This window comes from Plecotus auritus, assembly GCF_963455305.1.
Source record: "Plecotus auritus genome assembly, chromosome: 4".
In the NCBI taxonomy this organism is placed as follows: Eukaryota; Metazoa; Chordata; class Mammalia; order Chiroptera; family Vespertilionidae; genus Plecotus; species Plecotus auritus.
This window is the reverse complement of record NC_137775.1, coordinates 70,081,257-70,099,103: the sequence shown is the minus strand read 5'-3', so window position 1 is coordinate 70,099,103 and position 17,847 is coordinate 70,081,257. Positions and strand designations below refer to the sequence as shown.

Genomic DNA, 17,847 nt, shown 5'->3' with positions numbered 1-17,847 from the left:
AGAAGTGGGTCACCTGGCTGTCGGTGGGCGAGAAGGGTTCAGAGCCCAGTGGGGGGAAGGGTGGTCTCTCTGGGGACACACTGACCTGAGTTTGAATCCCAGTTCCACCGCTTCATCACTGTGTACCTTGGACAAGTTACTTAGAGTGTCTAGGCCCAGTTTCCTTATAGTTGCAGAGGATGAAAATATTAGCACACCCCTTCAGTCGTGAGAGGATTATATAAGAAAGCACACAGAATGCCTAAGAATGCCTGCTGCCTGGTAAACGCTCAGTAACAATAATTATTAAGTCTGCTGGGCTTTCCTGATGTAAGAGAAAACTTCTGGTTTTCAAAATTCTTAGTCCTGAAGGTCAGCTTTATTCCACTGTAATTTGGAAGGGAATTATAATATGCAAATGCAGAGCTGCTATATGGGAGGTAGGCTAGGGCCCTGGCACCCCCTCTCCCCACTTCACCTGCAGCCCTTAAAGTCCCTCCAGCTCCATCTCCATCTTCACCTCCACCTCCTCCAAGCCCAGTGTGAACATGGCCGCCCCCATGGCCAGCTACCAGAGAAAGAACCCTGATGATGGGCACACATTTGCACAGGTGCTCCTGACCCCAAACACCCACCTCCACCCAACACAGCTATGGTGCATGTGGACAGGGCTGCACACACAGTGGCCACTGAGTGCTCGCAAGTCTCTGGAATGCATGTCGTTCTGAAAATGAGTAAGAAGTAGCAATAGGCTTCCTAGTGCCCCAACACCCTACCCCCCACCCTTGCCATCCCTGCAGTTCTGTAAGCTGTTAGGCTTGCAACTGCAGCCTCTCTGGGATGGCCCCTTACACCACTCCAGTGACAATCACATTCACTGCCCAAGGTCAAGGTCGCAAGTCAGTCCCCAGACTCTGCACTCAAAGCTACCATATGACATGTCAAGTCACTCTACTGAGAACATTAAGTTCCTCTTTCTCATACAAAACATTCACGCACTGAAGACACATAAATTACAAAAGGCTCCCACGTGACAAGGTTATGCCATTTCTCTGCAGTATTTGTATTTATAAAACAAAGTACAACGTCGTCAGTTTCGGCTGTGCTCACCTGGCTGTGATGGTCATCTGATCCGGGCTGGGCTTTCTACCAGGAAAGGGCTTGCCAACCAAATTAACCCAGGCAAACCCCCTTGTCCACAAACATCAGAAGAAGGCCCAGTACAACTGTGATTTCTAGAGAGCCCAAGGAAAGAGCTCCAGTTATCTGCCTAGTGTGGCCCCTTCACCACCTTCAGTTTAATAGTCATCATTTATATTAAAAAAAAAAATATTGCCTGGTAAGCCAGCAATGGCGACAGAAACTCTGTATAAGGCAATTCCTTGGCCCACTTTAGGGCTGGGCGTAGGTACACGAGGGACTAGGACTGGGATGGAGTGGAGGGCAGGACAGTCGTGGCTGCTTTCCACTTGGGGTGGGGTGGGGAGTGTCAACAGTGACAGTTACAGAGGTCACACCATGTGGTGAGTGTTGCGGTGCAGAAGTACAAGGTGCCAGCAAAGACTTCGCGAGAAAGTGAGTTTTAAGCTGAGAACTAAAGGATGCGTAGGGCTGAACTACTGAAAGAACATGCCAGGCATGGGCATGTGCACAGGCCCCAAGGTGAAGGTCAGGATGTGCAGGAGGAACTGTGGGAGGTGGTGTCCCCAGTTCGAGTGGAGGGGGAGGAGGGAGTATGGGGGAGGCTTGGGGAGGAGGGCAGGCAGGACTTGGAGCACGGGAGCAAGGGCCTGCCAAGACCTGGCTGGCACTCCTAAATGACTCCTCTTGCTTCTCAGTCGACGGGACTGGGAGGGTGGATGTGGGAAACCAGGCAGGTGCTATCATCGTCCCCCTCCTCTCAAGCCCTTCCAAACCCCACAACCCTCCATAAGGAGGGCACACCCACAGTGAATCGGGAGTCGGAGACTTCAATCAGGGAATGTGGTCTTTCTTCCTAACATGCAGATTCCAATCTTTACACAACTGGGATGCTGGTTAACAGATTGTTCGAATTTCCAAGATCACCATATTTTCTACTCTTAGGTACAACTCAGATAATACAACAAATTACATCAATTAAAACAAAACCAAAATTAAGTTAATATATCTGTTATCACCATACCAGACAACAGTATTAAAAAGATCTTAATTTTGCCCAGCCAGCATGGCTCAGTGGTTGAGTATCAGCCTATGAACGAGGAGGTAACCGCTTGATTCATGGTCAGGGCACATATCCGGGTTGCAGGCTCGATCCCCAGTGTGGGGTGTGCAGGAGCAGCGATCAATGTTTCTCATCATTGATGTTTCTCTCTCTCCCTCTCCCTTCCTCTCTGAAATCAATAAAAATATATTTTAAAAAATCTTAATTTTTGCTGGTTATGGACAGAATCTGAAATGGCTTCTTAAAATTTAATAAATGCCTAATAGCTATTGTGTAACAGCCACTCCCCATCTCAGCCTCGTTTCTCCCCACCTCCTCAATCTTTTCATGGATCGAGCTTCCTCTTTGCTCGGAAACTTTCCTCAGACAATTGTACTGATCTTGTAGTGCTCTGGAATTCAGGCCCTTCATGCTTCCTCTGACCTCATTTCCTGGGAACAGTCTACAAGGTCCTGGTTGCTATGAACCATCCCAACACTACCACCCACATGGTCGCTCTCACACCTCCACAGCCACCAAGCACCTTCCCCTCCACACCCATGACATGAGGCATCCAACCACTGACTTCACGACTCACCCACCTCTGCTTTCCAGGGTCTGTTGTCATCTCTTCACCCCAACACCCCCTTGTTGGGCCTTGTCCCTTTCCCTGGCTCCTCCTCCTGCAGCCACTTTATTTTTATTTTTTGTTAATTCTCACCTGAGGATATTTTTTCCATTGATTTTTAGAGAGGGAGAGGGGGAGAGAAACATTGATGTGACTGAGACTGATTGGTTGCCTCGCGCACATGCCCCGACCAGGCAGGGGAGCGAACCTACAATCCAGGTATGTGCCCTTGACTGGAATCAAACCTGCAACCCTTCAGTGCACAGGCCGATGCTCCAACCACTGAACCACACCAGCCAGGGTTCATGTAGCCACTTTAAAATTTTTAAAATATGTTTTTATTGATTTTAGAGAGAAAGGAAGAGAGAGGGAGAGAGATATAGAAACATTGATGAGAGAGAAATATCCATTGATCGGCTGCCTCCTGCACACCCCCTACTGGGGATTCAGCCTGCAACCCAGGCACGTGCCTGACTGGGAATGGCACTGGTGACCTGTTGGCATATGGGACAACGCTCAATCCACTGGGCCACACTGGCCGAGCCCTGCAGGTACTCGAAGTGACTGCTCCGGGAAAGCAATCCTAGGCAACTATAGTCTCCTGTGGGAGCTTACCCATTCCCAGGGTGTCGACACCACGTCCACAGGACTCCAGGCCAGAAAACTAAACAGTCCTCCTAGACTTCTGTAAGCCACACATGAGGAAGTTTTATCACCTTTACAACAAGCATGTCAAACTCAAAGGCTAACATGGGCCAAATAAACAAGGTTTAAGTTTATGTGGGCTGTAAAAAAACAAAAGCTTCAATTTTCATAGAATCGTAGGTTTATTTTGATAGAGACATGCTGAATACAAAGGGCTGAAATAAATGAGTCATCATTAACATAAAATAATAGAACATTTTAATAAAAAGTAATATTATCTTGAACATTAACTTACCAGACACTGAATAACTGCACAAATTAATAAGCATATGGCAAATAAACCTATTTTTCTTATTCTCCGAAAGCGAAATATTTCCTGTTGCGCACACCAAACAAGTCAGTACAAGACTAACGACGTGGCAATCGGCTGCTAAAATATTCACTGCTAGTTTTAGGGGAGAGAAATGGTGCGCCTGGCTTGCAAGGGGCATAAGGGAAATGAATGCAACACAATTATAGTAATCAGTCATTAACGAACATTGTAGTTTGTTATTAATAATTATGTATAACAGGTTATTGTAAAAATTAAGTTATGAAATTTTTATTAAAATGTTTCTTACATACCGTTATATTGGCTGGGCTGCAAAACTATTTGTTGTGGGCCACATGCGGCCCGTGGCCCGTGAGTTTGACATGCTTGCTTTACAATGTCTCATTATTATGAGTTATGAAAAAGTCCATGGACAATGCTCCAAGTGACCCTGAGACGTCACTTCAATGTCCCCTTTGCTTTGGGGAATAGAAGGACTCGCAAGACAAGGTGCAGGAGACACTCTTGCTTATGAGAGGAAGAGCCTGAGGTATAATAAAAAATTCGTTTCTGAGCCTGTGGTATAATAAAAAATTCGTCTGGTCTTTGTGCCTGGTTCTTGACAGGGAGCTTGCAAAACCCTTAGAATTTCCTGAGACAGGAGTGACTTCATTATGCTAATGAGGTGGCTCATGAGGGCACTTAGATGGTTTCAGGATGGGGCTGGTTATGATTAGAGGCAGGAACCCTGGGCCACCCCCACCTCTGGGATGGAAGCTGGAGACTGAGCTCAATCACAAGGCCACTGATTTAATCAACTTCGCCTACGCAGGGAAACCCCAACAAAACCTCTTAACACCAGTGGAACTTCCGGGTGCTGGGAGGGCGATGCATCCCGATTCCATGAGAAAAAGGCACAGGAGCCTGGGTTCTCCCCCAGACCTCGCCCCGTGTGTCTTTCATTGGATTGGCCCTCATGTGTGTTTTACTAGTAGAAACAAATAAGTAGAGCGCTATCCTGAGTTCTGTGAGCCCTTGTAATGTGTTATCAAACCTCAGAGAGTTGTGGGAAACAACAAATTAACAGTAAATTTGTCAAGAAATATAGGTGGCCTGGGTACCCCACAGTGTGGCTGGTCTGAAGTAAGGGCAGCCTTGTTGGGGACCAAACCCTCTAACTAGTGGGGTCTGTGCTAACTCTAGGTATTTTAGCAGCCGATTGTCACATCATTAGTCTTGTACTGCAGTTCATATGCCCAGTTGGATTTCTACGGGAACACAGGTCGTATGGGTGCCAGGCACTCAACTGGAAGCTGTACATACTGTCATTAGAGGGGCACAGGGCCCTGCCTGCCACCTCCTAGAGTTAAGAAAAAGGTGCATGCAAATGTTGAGAATTCAAAATAAATACCTCAGCCTTCAGTTCTGCATCTGAACAAATCTACACCTCCCGGTGAGGCTGAAAATTACTTGAAGCTCCATTCTTTCAAGTCATGATTCCTACTCACACTTCCCTAGAAGTGGCCACAGTGAGCCTGTCACTTCAAAGTAACACCCTGACCTCAAAACCGAGCTGGAAACTGTGTGGACTGCCCTGCTCTTAGGCAACAAGAACCAGGTCGTGGGCAGACGCCCGAGATGCAGGCACTGAAGCCCGAGGCACAGACCTGTGGACACATTCCCGGCCTCACCGGCTTGGCAGAGCGGCCATCGCCCAGCTGCCAAAGCCAGCCGCACGCTGCTGCCAGGGCAGGGGCTGCCGCCGAGGCTTCTTTCTGCCTGTGGATGGGCGTTTTAATTCTTTTTTGCAATAATCATTAGAAAGCTTTTATTTTTTTATTATTTTTTAAAATATATTTTATTGATTTTTTTACAGAGAGGAAGGGAGAGGGATAGAGAGTTAGAAACATCGATCAGCTGCCTCCTGGCACACCTATTACTGGGGATGTGCCCGCAACCAAGGTACATGCCCTTGACTGGAATCGAACCTGGGACCTTTCAGTCCGCAGGCCGATGCTCTATCCACTGAGCCAAATCGGTCAGGCTAGAAAGCTTTTAGAAAAATTTCCCCCAGTGCAACAGCAATAATCTCAACTTGTGCCACAAACATTGTGCATACAGGATCATTTCAGAACAACGTTTCCTCATCTGATAGCAAAAGTAGCCTCTGCAAAGTCCAATATGGCCAAATGCGGACACAGAGTCCAACCCTATGAATGACATGGAGCGTTTCAGTCGCGATATCTTACACTCAAATGAGCCTGTGACTTCAGAGAGATACAAACAGGACAGACCCTGAGGGGCTTTTACCGAGTGTGCTCAACCCCCAAGGGCAAGACATCTGTGGAAAGGTTAACATTTTGGTTCTTTCCACTTCCTGTTTCTTAATCAGCTTGTGAAAATCCAAGAGAGAGAGAGAGACACCCCAGCTCCCTCAACTATCTCAGACCCTTTTCCAAGCAGCCTCCTCGGGCTGTCCTGGGCGGGGCAGTGAAGGGCCTTCCAGCTTCAACCTCTCTTTCCAGACATCGTGGGTGTGTTTGCCCACGTAACCTGACAACGGGGTGGGAGGTGCCCTTTGCACATGAAGGTCCAAAAGGTCTTTTCCTTCTTCTCACAGAGAATAAATGAGTCTTACGTGGAATCTAAACAAAGCTGTGAATTTTCAAGATGCAGAATCAGAACTGCCTGAAAACCAGAATCACTCATTATCTTATCAACCAAATTACTCTCACTTTAAGGCTTCCAAAAATATCAATAATTTACTGAAAAGTAATTTGCAAAAAGAGCATGTTTGTGTGTGAAGTGAAGAAAATAATTTAGTGTGACAAAAGTTGTTTTCTTATTTATTCCTACTTTAAAACTAGGATAATTAATACAAAAGAGCAAATCATTCATATTTTATAATATATCTTATATTATGCTTTGAAAATATACTGAAATGTTTGGAAAAATCCAAACATCAGTCATGTTGTGGAGAAAAGTTCCCCAGAGAATCTGGCAATGAAAGAGCATCGGATAATTTGTCACAGGCCAGGCAAAACGCACAAAACCTACATGCCTTTCTTGAATTTTAGTTATCTCTATTTGGATACAAATTCTGGGGGGAATCAATGCAAAAATCAATGGGTTTCTTGGATACTTAATCATCTACATAAAGTTCATACAACAAAATCCAAGAAGACCCATCCAAGTTGCCCTGACCTTGAAGTTACTTTGCAGGGTAATGGGGCAGAGATCCTGTGTAAGGAAACGTGCCTGGGAAGTTTGAGTTGAAACAAGGCTCTGAGGAAGGTAAGCACCAAAATCTACCCTCACTCAGAATCCAGGGACCCAAGGTGGGAAGCCAGGAAGAGACAGAATGCATCAGAGGAGACCTCAGTGGCCATCCATGCCACTGCTTCCTTCTACACATGAGGAAAGTAAGTCCCAGGTAGCGACAGAATGTGTCTAATGACCTCCAAGTTTTCTGTCCAAGGTTACATACATGTCCGATCAGCGAGAAGCCAGATTCTCCCAAGACAGATTATGGTCAGCCTTCTATTTTCAGAGCCACAAACTTAGACTTGATTGAGGAAAGGCCTCTTCCGAGAATCCCCAGGACCTTCCAAGTATGGCTGACCTACCTTTCTGTCTGCCTTCAGGTAAATGCTTTGGTTGAGATGCCAGCTCAGCTCTTTGGCTACAAGAACTGAAGACCAAAGTCTGGTTAGAAGAGGGATGGAGAAGTCAGGAAGGAGAGAGGGGCGCCTGGGAGAGGGTAAGAGACCTAGACTGTCCTTGGAGTTAGACACAATGACACACAGTCTCCAAAAACGGGCACTCAGGAAATGTTTGTTAAACACTGAGTAAATATACCAGTTCATCTTCCCCATGATGCAGTGCGACAGAGCCGCCACACTGCCATCCACACGAGCATCCAACAGCTCACGCTCCTGGTATTCTTCATAAACTTGCTTCCTCCAATTTATAGTATTGTCAGAATAAAAGTGATGAATCCAGTTTAGAACACAGCCGTCACCCCATCAGAATTCTGAGCATAGAGATTCTGACGGCAGTAGGGAAATATTCACAAAAGATTGGCTAAGCACAGGCTGACAGACAGAGCAGTTTTTCAGAGCTGAAGATTGATGACATCAATTTTGAAGCTTTTCTGCCTTTGTCTTCGAGGTTATAGATGTTGGTTATTTTTTTGCCTCTAAGCCTCATGTCTCAAACTGCATCTTTCCACAGTTATCACAAGCATCATTTTATACAACCCACAGAAAATGAGTCACTTTATGATAAAGTAGCATTTTAGAATCTGTGGTCTGCTACAGGGTCTTATTTAATTCAATTGTTTGGTTAGAAAAGAAAAAAACTTTAAAATACAGATATATTCAAAATTAATAAATGCTTGAAAAATGAGTAACCCTAATTTTATATAATAGTTATTAAATATATCAAGAAGTACAAAATTTATCAGTCAGCATTAAACTGATTAGCTTGTCAAACACATATCACTATTAAATATATCCATAAACGTGTGAGTTATTATAACAAACCGGGCCTCTGGAGAGAGGCACCAAAACGTAAGGCCAGGGCCAGCTCCCACTGCCGACTCCCAAGCCCAACCTGCACCTGGCACATCAACGTTTGTTGGCCGCACAGACAAGTGCCAAAATGGAACGGAACGAGCATTTCCTAATCAACCCCAAAATAAACTTCCACTTGAATGAACCAGAGAGCCTGTTTTGAAGGTTTAAATAGCTAATCTGCTGCATATGTCAAGATCAGAGTTTTCACCCAAGTGGTCTCTTAAAGCTTCCTTCGTCTAGTGCCCTGTGACACTGGGAACATCCGTACGAACAATCGAGCAGACGCACATGTCATCCACACTCCTCACCTGCCATGTCGATGGCAAAAGGCCTGTCTGCTCTCCAGCCGGTGTACCAACCAACGACTTTGCCGTTTTCCACCAACGGACGTTCATAGCGTCGCCCGCCAACCAGGCCCACTGGCCAGACAGAGACCTTGCGTGTGGTTCGCATCTATAAAAAGGGGAAAGAGAGTTGGTTTCAGTTTCTTTAGGGAAAGAACTTGAAGGGAGGGAAAGAACATGAGCCTGGCAGAAGAAATGCGAAGGGGTGGGAGGATGTTGATTCCCAAAAGTTGAACGCTTCCAAACAGAACCCTTCTGCTGACGGATTGCTACCCAATTACTGTTTGTCTACTCAGCACCAGCGACTGTGCTCTGTCATAAACTAAGCCTCCGGCTCAGGCGGGATGGAGAGGACTAAAGTGGATGTCACTATCTGAACATCACTTATTGGAAGCCACATTGTGACTATCAAATATTTCCTATTTGCTCCTAAGTTGGATCTTTTAAACAAGTGTATCTTTCGAAGTGAGGAGGTTTAGTTCCTCTTTAGGAAACTTTATTACTCAGTAACAGCAAACATTTGACTCAGAGGAGCCATAGGTGTTCCTTTCTCTGAATTTTTTATTGCTATAGACACAGAAATCTTGGCTGGCGACATTAATAATGGGAACCAGATACAGAACAGACACCAGGCATCCTCCTGGGAGACAAAAGAAAAACATACGTAAATTTGCCTGTCTTTCAACAGCAATGGGGCCAAATTATAGAAGAAAAGGCAGCTGAAGTAGCTGGTCCTCTCCCAACACACCCTGTTGTACCTAGCGGAGTTCTGGTTAAAGACAACCCTCAACTGAAAGTTATTTGTTGGGAATTCTTTAACAGGAGAGACACACTCACAAGAAAGCTCAATGATACTAGGCAGCATTTTGGGGGGAAAAACACCACCATCTTCCTGGACAGGTGTTGAGCAGAGCCGGAGTCAGCCCACATGGCACCTTTGGCAAATTAGAAAAAGGTGCCGCTTTCCTGGGCAGACACACTCCACACTGTGCCCATGGGCTTAGAAGTATCAGCTGGGTTCCAGCTCCACTCACCCTCTTCCCTGGGTGAGGCAGTGCTGTTGTGAAGGTAACTATAATCTCAACACCAATACTTTACCTTTCATTTGCTATAGAACTGGGTCATGATCAGTAACCAATGGCTAAAACAATGATTATCAATCAAGGATATTTTTTTATAAAAGAAAGAAAAATTATATATTTGAGAAAGATTTTCAAATGCAATTCAAATTAAAAGTCAAATTATTAAAGATTAAAAATAATTAGATGCTCCCATTTGCCAAACATCTCAACTTGACTCATTTATTAATATCCCACCTCATTCCAACGAGAGGACTTAAGGGCACGAAGTGCACCAAGTAATGAAGATATTGGTCTTCCTGAAATTACTACTTTTTAAGTCTACCCCTTTTCCAATAAATTAATCACTGTTGCCTTGTACTAGCTCATACTGACACATATGATGATTTTTTTAAAAAGTTCTACTGAGGTATAATAATGGATACACTAACTGAAATGAAGAATATACTAATATACTGCAAGGTATCAACAGTAGATGAAGCTGAGAATCAAATCAGTGATTTGGAAGATAAGGAAGCAAAAAACACTCAAATCAGATGAGCAAAAGGAAAAAAGAACCCAGAAATATGAAGAGCCTCTGGGACAACTTCAAGCATACCAACATTTGTAACATGGGGGTGCTGGAAGGGGAAGAGAAAGCAAGAAATTGAAAATCGATTTGAACAAGTAATGACAGAAAACTTCCCTAACCTGGTGAAGGAAATAGACATAGTCCAGGAAATGCAGAGAGTCCCAAACAAGATGAACCCAAAGAGGCCCACACCAAAACACATGATAATTAAAATGCCAAAGGTCAAAGAGAATCTTAAAAGCAGAAAGAGAGAAAAGCAGTTACCTACAAGGGAGCTCCCATAAGACTGTCAGCTGGTTTCTCAACAGAAACTGTGCAGGCCAGAAGGGAGTGACAAGAAATATTCAAAGTGATAAAAAGCAAGGACCTACAACCAATATTACTCTACCCACCAAAGCTATCATTTAGATCAGCAGTTACCAACCAGAGGTCCACTGGTGGTCCATGAGGTCCGAAAGGTTGGCGACCGCTGATTTAGATGAAGCTCAGATAAAGAGCTTCACAGATAATAAGCTAAAAGTGTTCATCACCACCAAGCCAGTATTACATGAAATGTTAAAAGGTCTTCTTTAAGAAAAAGGAAAAAACAGATAAAAATATGAACAATAAACTGGCAATAAATACATATCTATCAATAATTGAATCTTAAAACACCCCCAATAAATGAATAAGAAGAACAGAAACAGACTCATAGTTATAGAGAACATTTTGATGGTTTCCAGATGGGAGGGGGCTGGGAGAGATGAGTGAAAAAAGATGAAGGGTTTAAGAAGCACAAATTGGTTGTTACAGAATTGTCATGGGGATGTGAAGTACAGCATAGGGAATATAGTCAATAATATTCTAATAACTATGTATGCTGTCAGATGCATGCAAGATTTCTTGGGATGATCACTTAGTAAATTATATAATGTCTAATCACTGGAGGGGTACACCTGAAACTGATATTGTATGTCACTATAATTAAAAAATTAAAAATAACTTAAATACAGAAAAACAACAAAAAGAAAGATCCACTGAAGTACAATTGACTGCAGAAAAGCATGAACAGTCCCGACACTGTTCTCTTTAGAAAGGCCTGCACACAAGGCTGACCCTCAGCTGGCATCTGAAAACCTGGCTTGAAATAAACTCTACACTGATAAGGTTGTTTGCCTGCCTGGGGTACCACACACCTGCTTTCCTTTGGGAATCTGAAATATTGGTGACCAGACTCCAATAAAAACTCTGACTCTGGCATGCGTTTCCCGGGGCGTGAACACTATGTACCGTGGTTACGTCTTTGCTGGAGGCAAGGCGTGCTCCCTGTGAGCCTTCATGGGAGGGAGAGGATATGGAAGCCTGCACCTGGAGTCCTCCGGGCCCTTCTGATGTTCTCCCGCCGCGCCTTTCCAGCTATGCATCCTTACTGTGTCACTGTAATAAGTCTTAGCCACAACGTCCTCAAATAATGTCATTTTGTTCAACTTGGCTTGATTATAACTTTGATGAGATTCTGTAGGAACTTAACTCTTATTTATATTAACTAGCCTATGGTAAAAATGGTTTTGTTATACATAATTTTGCTTAGTCACAGAACCTCTCAATGATGTCAAGTGAGAACTTACTGTACAACTAACTATATGCTGAGTGCTATGAGTCCTAGTAAGTCATTTAATATGGGTTGTCTTGGGGACCCCTGGAAGAATAAATTGCACTTTTTAAAAGGTAAAATTTGATACACTGGGACACATGTATGTAACTATGAAACCTTCATCATCACAAGGAAGATAATAAGCATCTCCATCATCTCCTGTTTCTTTGTGCTCTTATTTTAATCCATCCCTTTCTTTTTCTAAAAAAAAAATATTTTTATTGATTTCAGAGAGAAAGTGAGAGGGAGAGACAGAAATATTAATGATGAGAGAGAGTCATGATCAGCTGCTTCCTGCACGCCCCATAGTGGGGATTGAACCTGCAACCTTGGCATGCGCCCTGACTGGGAATCGAACCATGACCTCCTGGTTCATGGGTTGATGCCCAACCACTGAGCAACACTGGCCAGGGCTAATCTCTATAACTATACATTAGTTTGCATTTCATAGAATTTTATATGAATGGAATCATACAGTGTATACTTTTTAAAGATTATAACTATATTGTTATTCATCCATGCTGTAATGTGTATTCATAGTTCATTCCTTTATATTGCCAAATTGTATTCTATTGTACGGATGTGCCACAGTTCGTTTTTTGTTTTTGATTTTTTAAATCCATTTGTTTATTGAGGGACACTTCAGTTGTGTTAAGCTTTTGGCTATTATAGATAAAGTTGCTATAATACTGTGGCTTTCATTTTTTCCCCGATACATACCTAAGAGTAGAATGGCTGGATCACGTGGTAGCTATACATTTAACTTTTTAATAAACTGTCAACTTATTTCCAAATGGTTGTGCCATTTGACATTCCCACCAGCATTGTATTGAGACTTCCAGTTACTCCACATCCTTACCAACTCTTGGTATGGTGTTAATTTTAGCCATTCTAGTAGGTTTTAGTAGTAGCTCACTGTTGTTTTAATTTATATTTTTCTAATGATTAATGGTGTTTAGTGCCTTTTCATGTGCTTATATGCCATCTGCATCACTTCTTTGATAAAATATTTGTTTAAATATTTTGCCTATTTTAAAAAAATTTATTTCCTTACTGCTGAGTTTTGAGAGTTTAAAAAATATATTCTGCATACCTGCACACAAATCCTCTCCAGATATATGATTATAATAAGTATTTTCTCCCAGTCTGTGGCTCATCTTTTCAGTCTCATAATAGTGTCTTTTGAAGAACAGAAGCTTTTAATGTTGATGAACGCCAATACATCAATTTGTTCTTTCATGGATCATGCTTTTGGTGTGATAGCTAAAATATCTTTGCTTAACCGAAGTCACAGGGGTTTTCTACTCCTTTCTAGAAGTATTATAGTCTTAGGTTTTACATTTAGATTATGGTCTGTTTTTATAAAATATTTTTATTGATTTCAGAGAGGAAGGGAGAGGAAGAGAGATAGAAACATCAATGATTAGAGAGAATCATCCATAGGCTGCCTCCTGCATGCCCTCCCACTGGATACTGAGCCTGCAACCCAGGCATGTGCCCTGATGGGGAGCCAAACCATGACCTCTGGATTCATAGGTTGATGCTCAACCACTGAGCCACACCAGTGGGGCTAGAATATTATCTATTTTGAGCTAATCTGTATATACAGTATGAGAGACTAACTGAAGTTCTTTTTGTTTTTTGCATATGGAGGTCTTCCTACTCAATAATAACATTTAATGCTTTTGTGTTCTAGCTCTTCTCCATTAAGTGGGGAAAAAAAAAACCAGAAAATTTACTAAAATTTTCACAAAAATACAGCTCTCCCCCAACTCGCTCCACCTTCAGACTCCTATCCACTCCCATACTGCAGAAAATAAAATCATTTCGATATTTTGGGTCTTATATATCAAACATACCGAACATACTAAGAAACAAAGTTAAATCTAACACATAGGTTTTTCCTTAAATTAACAGAATGGCTTTATGGCACTAAAAATAGCACTGTGTTCTTTTTTGATATTTTCTTAAAATACCTATGATTTTTCAGCTCTCAAACTGCTTTTGCCCCATTGCACTAAGTTTTCAAAGCTGTGAAAAACTGGTAAGCAGATCCTATCTCAGACTTGAGAATGCATGGGCTGTGCTCTGCATACGGCAGGTGCCAAAAAATACTGGGTGTGTGAATACCAGGTAGTGACTGAAACATGGGCCACATGTAACAAGCAATCAGAGCCTGTTTAAGGGACAGGCTCACAATCAAAGACAAGAACAGTTACTAAAACAGCAACAGGCAAAAACATTTTTAAGATAGTAAGAGAAATTACCACTAAAGACAATATGACAACCCATAACTGCGGGATCACTAGAAAGAAAATAAATACGGCCAAGCATGCCCTGCCTGGGTAGCTCAGTTGGTTGAAGCGTCGGCCTGTACACTCCAAGGATGCAGGTTTGATTCCGGGTCGGGGCACATACCTAGGTTTCAGGCTGGATCCCAGGTCATGGATGGGAGGCAACAGGTTGATGCTTCTCTCTCACATCAATGTTTCTCTCTCTTCCTTCCTCTGCCTCTAAAATCAATAAAAACAGATCCTCAGGTGAGGATTAAAGAAAATATGGCCAGGCATCTTTGGTGGAAGGCCTTTTTCATTTAAAGCAGGTCACGAAAGACACATGGGATTTTGTCCACAGACCACACAATGGTTTAGGGTTCTAGGTAATGAGATGAACCAAAGAAGCAAGACTTTACATTTTTGTGTCAATTTCATGCTAGAAAAGATAGATTTTGCTCAGCACAAAATTTCTACAAGGATCTCAGAACATTTTTGTGTCAGTTTCATGCTAGAAAGGATAGATTTTGCTCAGCACAAAATTTCTACAAGGATCTCAGAACTAACATTTGTTCACTTTTTTTTCCCAGAGTGTCTGGTGTTAAAGGTGAAGTGATGACCATTTGAATGCAAGTGATGAGGCAGGATTCTGTTTCCCAGAATGCTAAATAAAAAAGTTTGTCATTTAAAGAGTTTAAAACTTCAGAAAGAGCCAGCTGCCCTTGCCATGTGGGCACCGCTCTGAGATTCGGCGTGGATGCTTCATCGCAGACTCAGATACACAGCTCCCAGACACGGCCATGGTACTATATAGAGAGTGCCAGACACTCCACAGGAAAATAGCACAGCTATTTACAGAACGCCTTTACGTCACCCCCGGGATCTATCCTCTGTCAATGTCCTTTCCTCTGAATCTGTGCTCTTTGAGGATCCTTGGCAGCTATGTTCTTTTCGGAGAGGGGGGAAAACATAACAATGACTGTTCCTATTAAAAGTAAAACCCTTTCCTACAAAATATTCTCAGCATTTAAAAGGGTTGCTACTTTCTTAACATGAAATAGTGGTTACATAAGAGGCACAACTTCAGGTGCCTGGTGTGATCTCTGATGTAAAATCAAAGAAGAAAGCCCTGGATAGTAAGATAAAGAAGCAGCAGTTCACATATTTATGTTATAATATTACAGATAGTTCAGATCCCCAAAGGCATTCTCTTCCTATTTATTCAGTGCCATAGTCAGTCATTGATCCCTCCCCCCATCCCGCACCCTCCCCCACCTCGCTGGACTTGCATGGTAATGGTAAGCAGTCAAAATCACTCCCGGCAGAGCCATTTCCATAGACCCGATGGCTAAAAGGGCACAAAGATGCACTTGGTACATCTCTACACTCCCCCAGGCGAAGTGACATTTCAACCACCCCTGGGCAGGTGGAGCTTGTTTGTCTTCATCTCCAGAAAAGGAGGCGGCAGGGAACTGGGGCCCATGTGTCTGGTGACCCTTACCAACGACCAGCTCCTGTTTCTTTAGCCAGCTTTTGCATGGCAGCTTTAAGCTACATCCTTTTGGTCCCTCCTTGAGAGATGGCCAACAGCAAGCTCCAGGGACTGCCACATTTCAGAGGACCACATCCACATGCAAGTGATCATAATGCCCTTAGAGTAAAACAGAAAAAGTTAAGTGCCTTTAGCATCCTTTAAGACATACCACTAGGTGAAATCTTGCTTTATGTTTTTCCAAAGGGAAATGAATAAAGTCCTTGATCTTCTGAAATTGAAAACGCTCTAGGCAACCTCGGGGGGTAGAATTATAAAGAATGTTGCACTCAGTATCCTACCTTTTAAACTAATAATTTCAAAGGAAAAAAGAAAACCCAACCCAAATCCAACAGGACCCAATAAATTAAAGAAAAGAGCAGGCGAATATGAAGGAATACAGGGGCAGTGACCTAGCGACGAGGGTCCTTCCAGTTTCACTGTCCATAAACATCTGATAATTTCCAACACAGAAATACATTATACGATCCAACACGCCATAAATTTCCTTTGGAACAAGTCTGAAAATTAACGTCGCTTTTGCTCTTTCTCTTTCTTGCATCTGCCCCCTAATGACGTCACCATATATTTCCTTCAACTAATTGTTACCCCACTCAATGCTCTTTGTTCCACAGTGTCCTTAACGTAACTTGATGTTGCCCTGGACATATTTTTTGGTGCCTATTTTGGTTTCCACATACCACCACCCACAGCATGAACCTTTGGGGTGCATAAACTACATATTTTAAAGGAGTTGAGACTTCTAGAAAGCAGAAATGTTCCTGATGTTATATTCTCAACCCTTCTCTTATGTCAGTGGTCGGCAAACTGCGGCTCACGAGCCAGCCGTGGTTTGCCGCTCTGTTGACTAATGAGTTTGCCGACCACTGGGACAGGGGCTTAATCACAAGGAACAACAACAGCCTGTAATTATTGGAATCGAGAGCCTAGGTCAGTGGTCGGCAAACTCATTAGTCAACAGAGCGGCAAACCGCGGCTGACCACTGTCCTATGTCATTGGGTAGAAGACAGAGTATAACCTTTTTTCCATTTCCTTTGTACTTTTTCACTAAATACGTATCACGTATTTAATGTGTGTCCAGTGCTGTGCTAGTCCCTGAGCAAGGCAGGCGTCGTCCTTACCTGCAAAGTCAACATTCTGGGAAAGATAAAGCAATGACACAACTAACTGCAAAATCAGTTCCTTAAGCTCTGTGCTGATAAGGGCTGTACAGGAAGTAGATGATGCTAGGAGAACATGTTGCAAAGAATCGGACCTGCTCTGGGGCCTGCTGAGGTTTCCTCGAGGCCCCCAGCATGAGCTAAGCCTAAAGCACGAGTAGCATTAGCCAATGTGGACAGAAGACACAAAACCTTCCAGGAAGAAAGAAACTTAAGTGCTGCTGGCTCTTGACAGGAGCGTTTCACTGCATTCCCTAATTTTAAAAAAGATCCACTTCGGGTGGTGGATGCTGAGAGCCAGGTTTCTCTCTGTTGGAGTGAGAACTTACAGATAAGCAAAAGAGAAAGCTAGAATGATCCAAGTGGTTTTGGAATAGAGTTGGAAACAACAGTATGAACTCATGTTTAGCTTAATATAGAGACAGTTGCAGATAGAGTGATAGGTTTGTGTGTGTATATGATAGGCATGTGTATATACATGGGCTGTATACACACATGTATTTCCTGGCTTTGTCAGCTAAGAGGCCTAGAAGCAATGGCACTCCAGGAGCAATGAGCCCACCTGGCCTCCAGATCTCGGTTTCTAACATCATGTGGTAAAACAGGACCAGAACTACTTGAAGTAGCTGATTCGAGGGCAGGGGCAGAAACATACATAAGGCAGTGCACAAAACACCTAAAACAAACAGAGCCCTGCACGTTGTTGGGGTCATGTAAAAGGCCCACAGGAGTCTACGGAAAGAGCCCCAAATGGCCAAAGCTGGAACAATTTGAGCAATAAAATAAAGTAGTATTAGATTACTACCTCAAGTATAAAATAAATACTAGATGCTAATATAACCTAAAGTATATAATTCAATGACTAAATAGTTAGCAAATAAGAAACAGACACGCCAAAACCGGTTTGGCTCAG

The 17,847-nt window shown here is 43.1% G+C and overlaps 1 protein-coding gene across 1 annotated transcript in view; it reads right to left on the bottom strand.

Moving 5' to 3' along the window:
* Positions 1–17,847, bottom strand: part of B3GAT2 (beta-1,3-glucuronyltransferase 2) — a 59,306-nt gene that overhangs the window by 17,783 nt on the left and 23,676 nt on the right. The window contains exon 2 of the mRNA XM_080663705.1: positions 8,630–8,774. Coding sequence (XP_080519831.1) covers positions 8,630–8,774 — 145 coding nt within the window. The remainder of the gene's footprint in view (positions 1–8,629; positions 8,775–17,847) is intronic.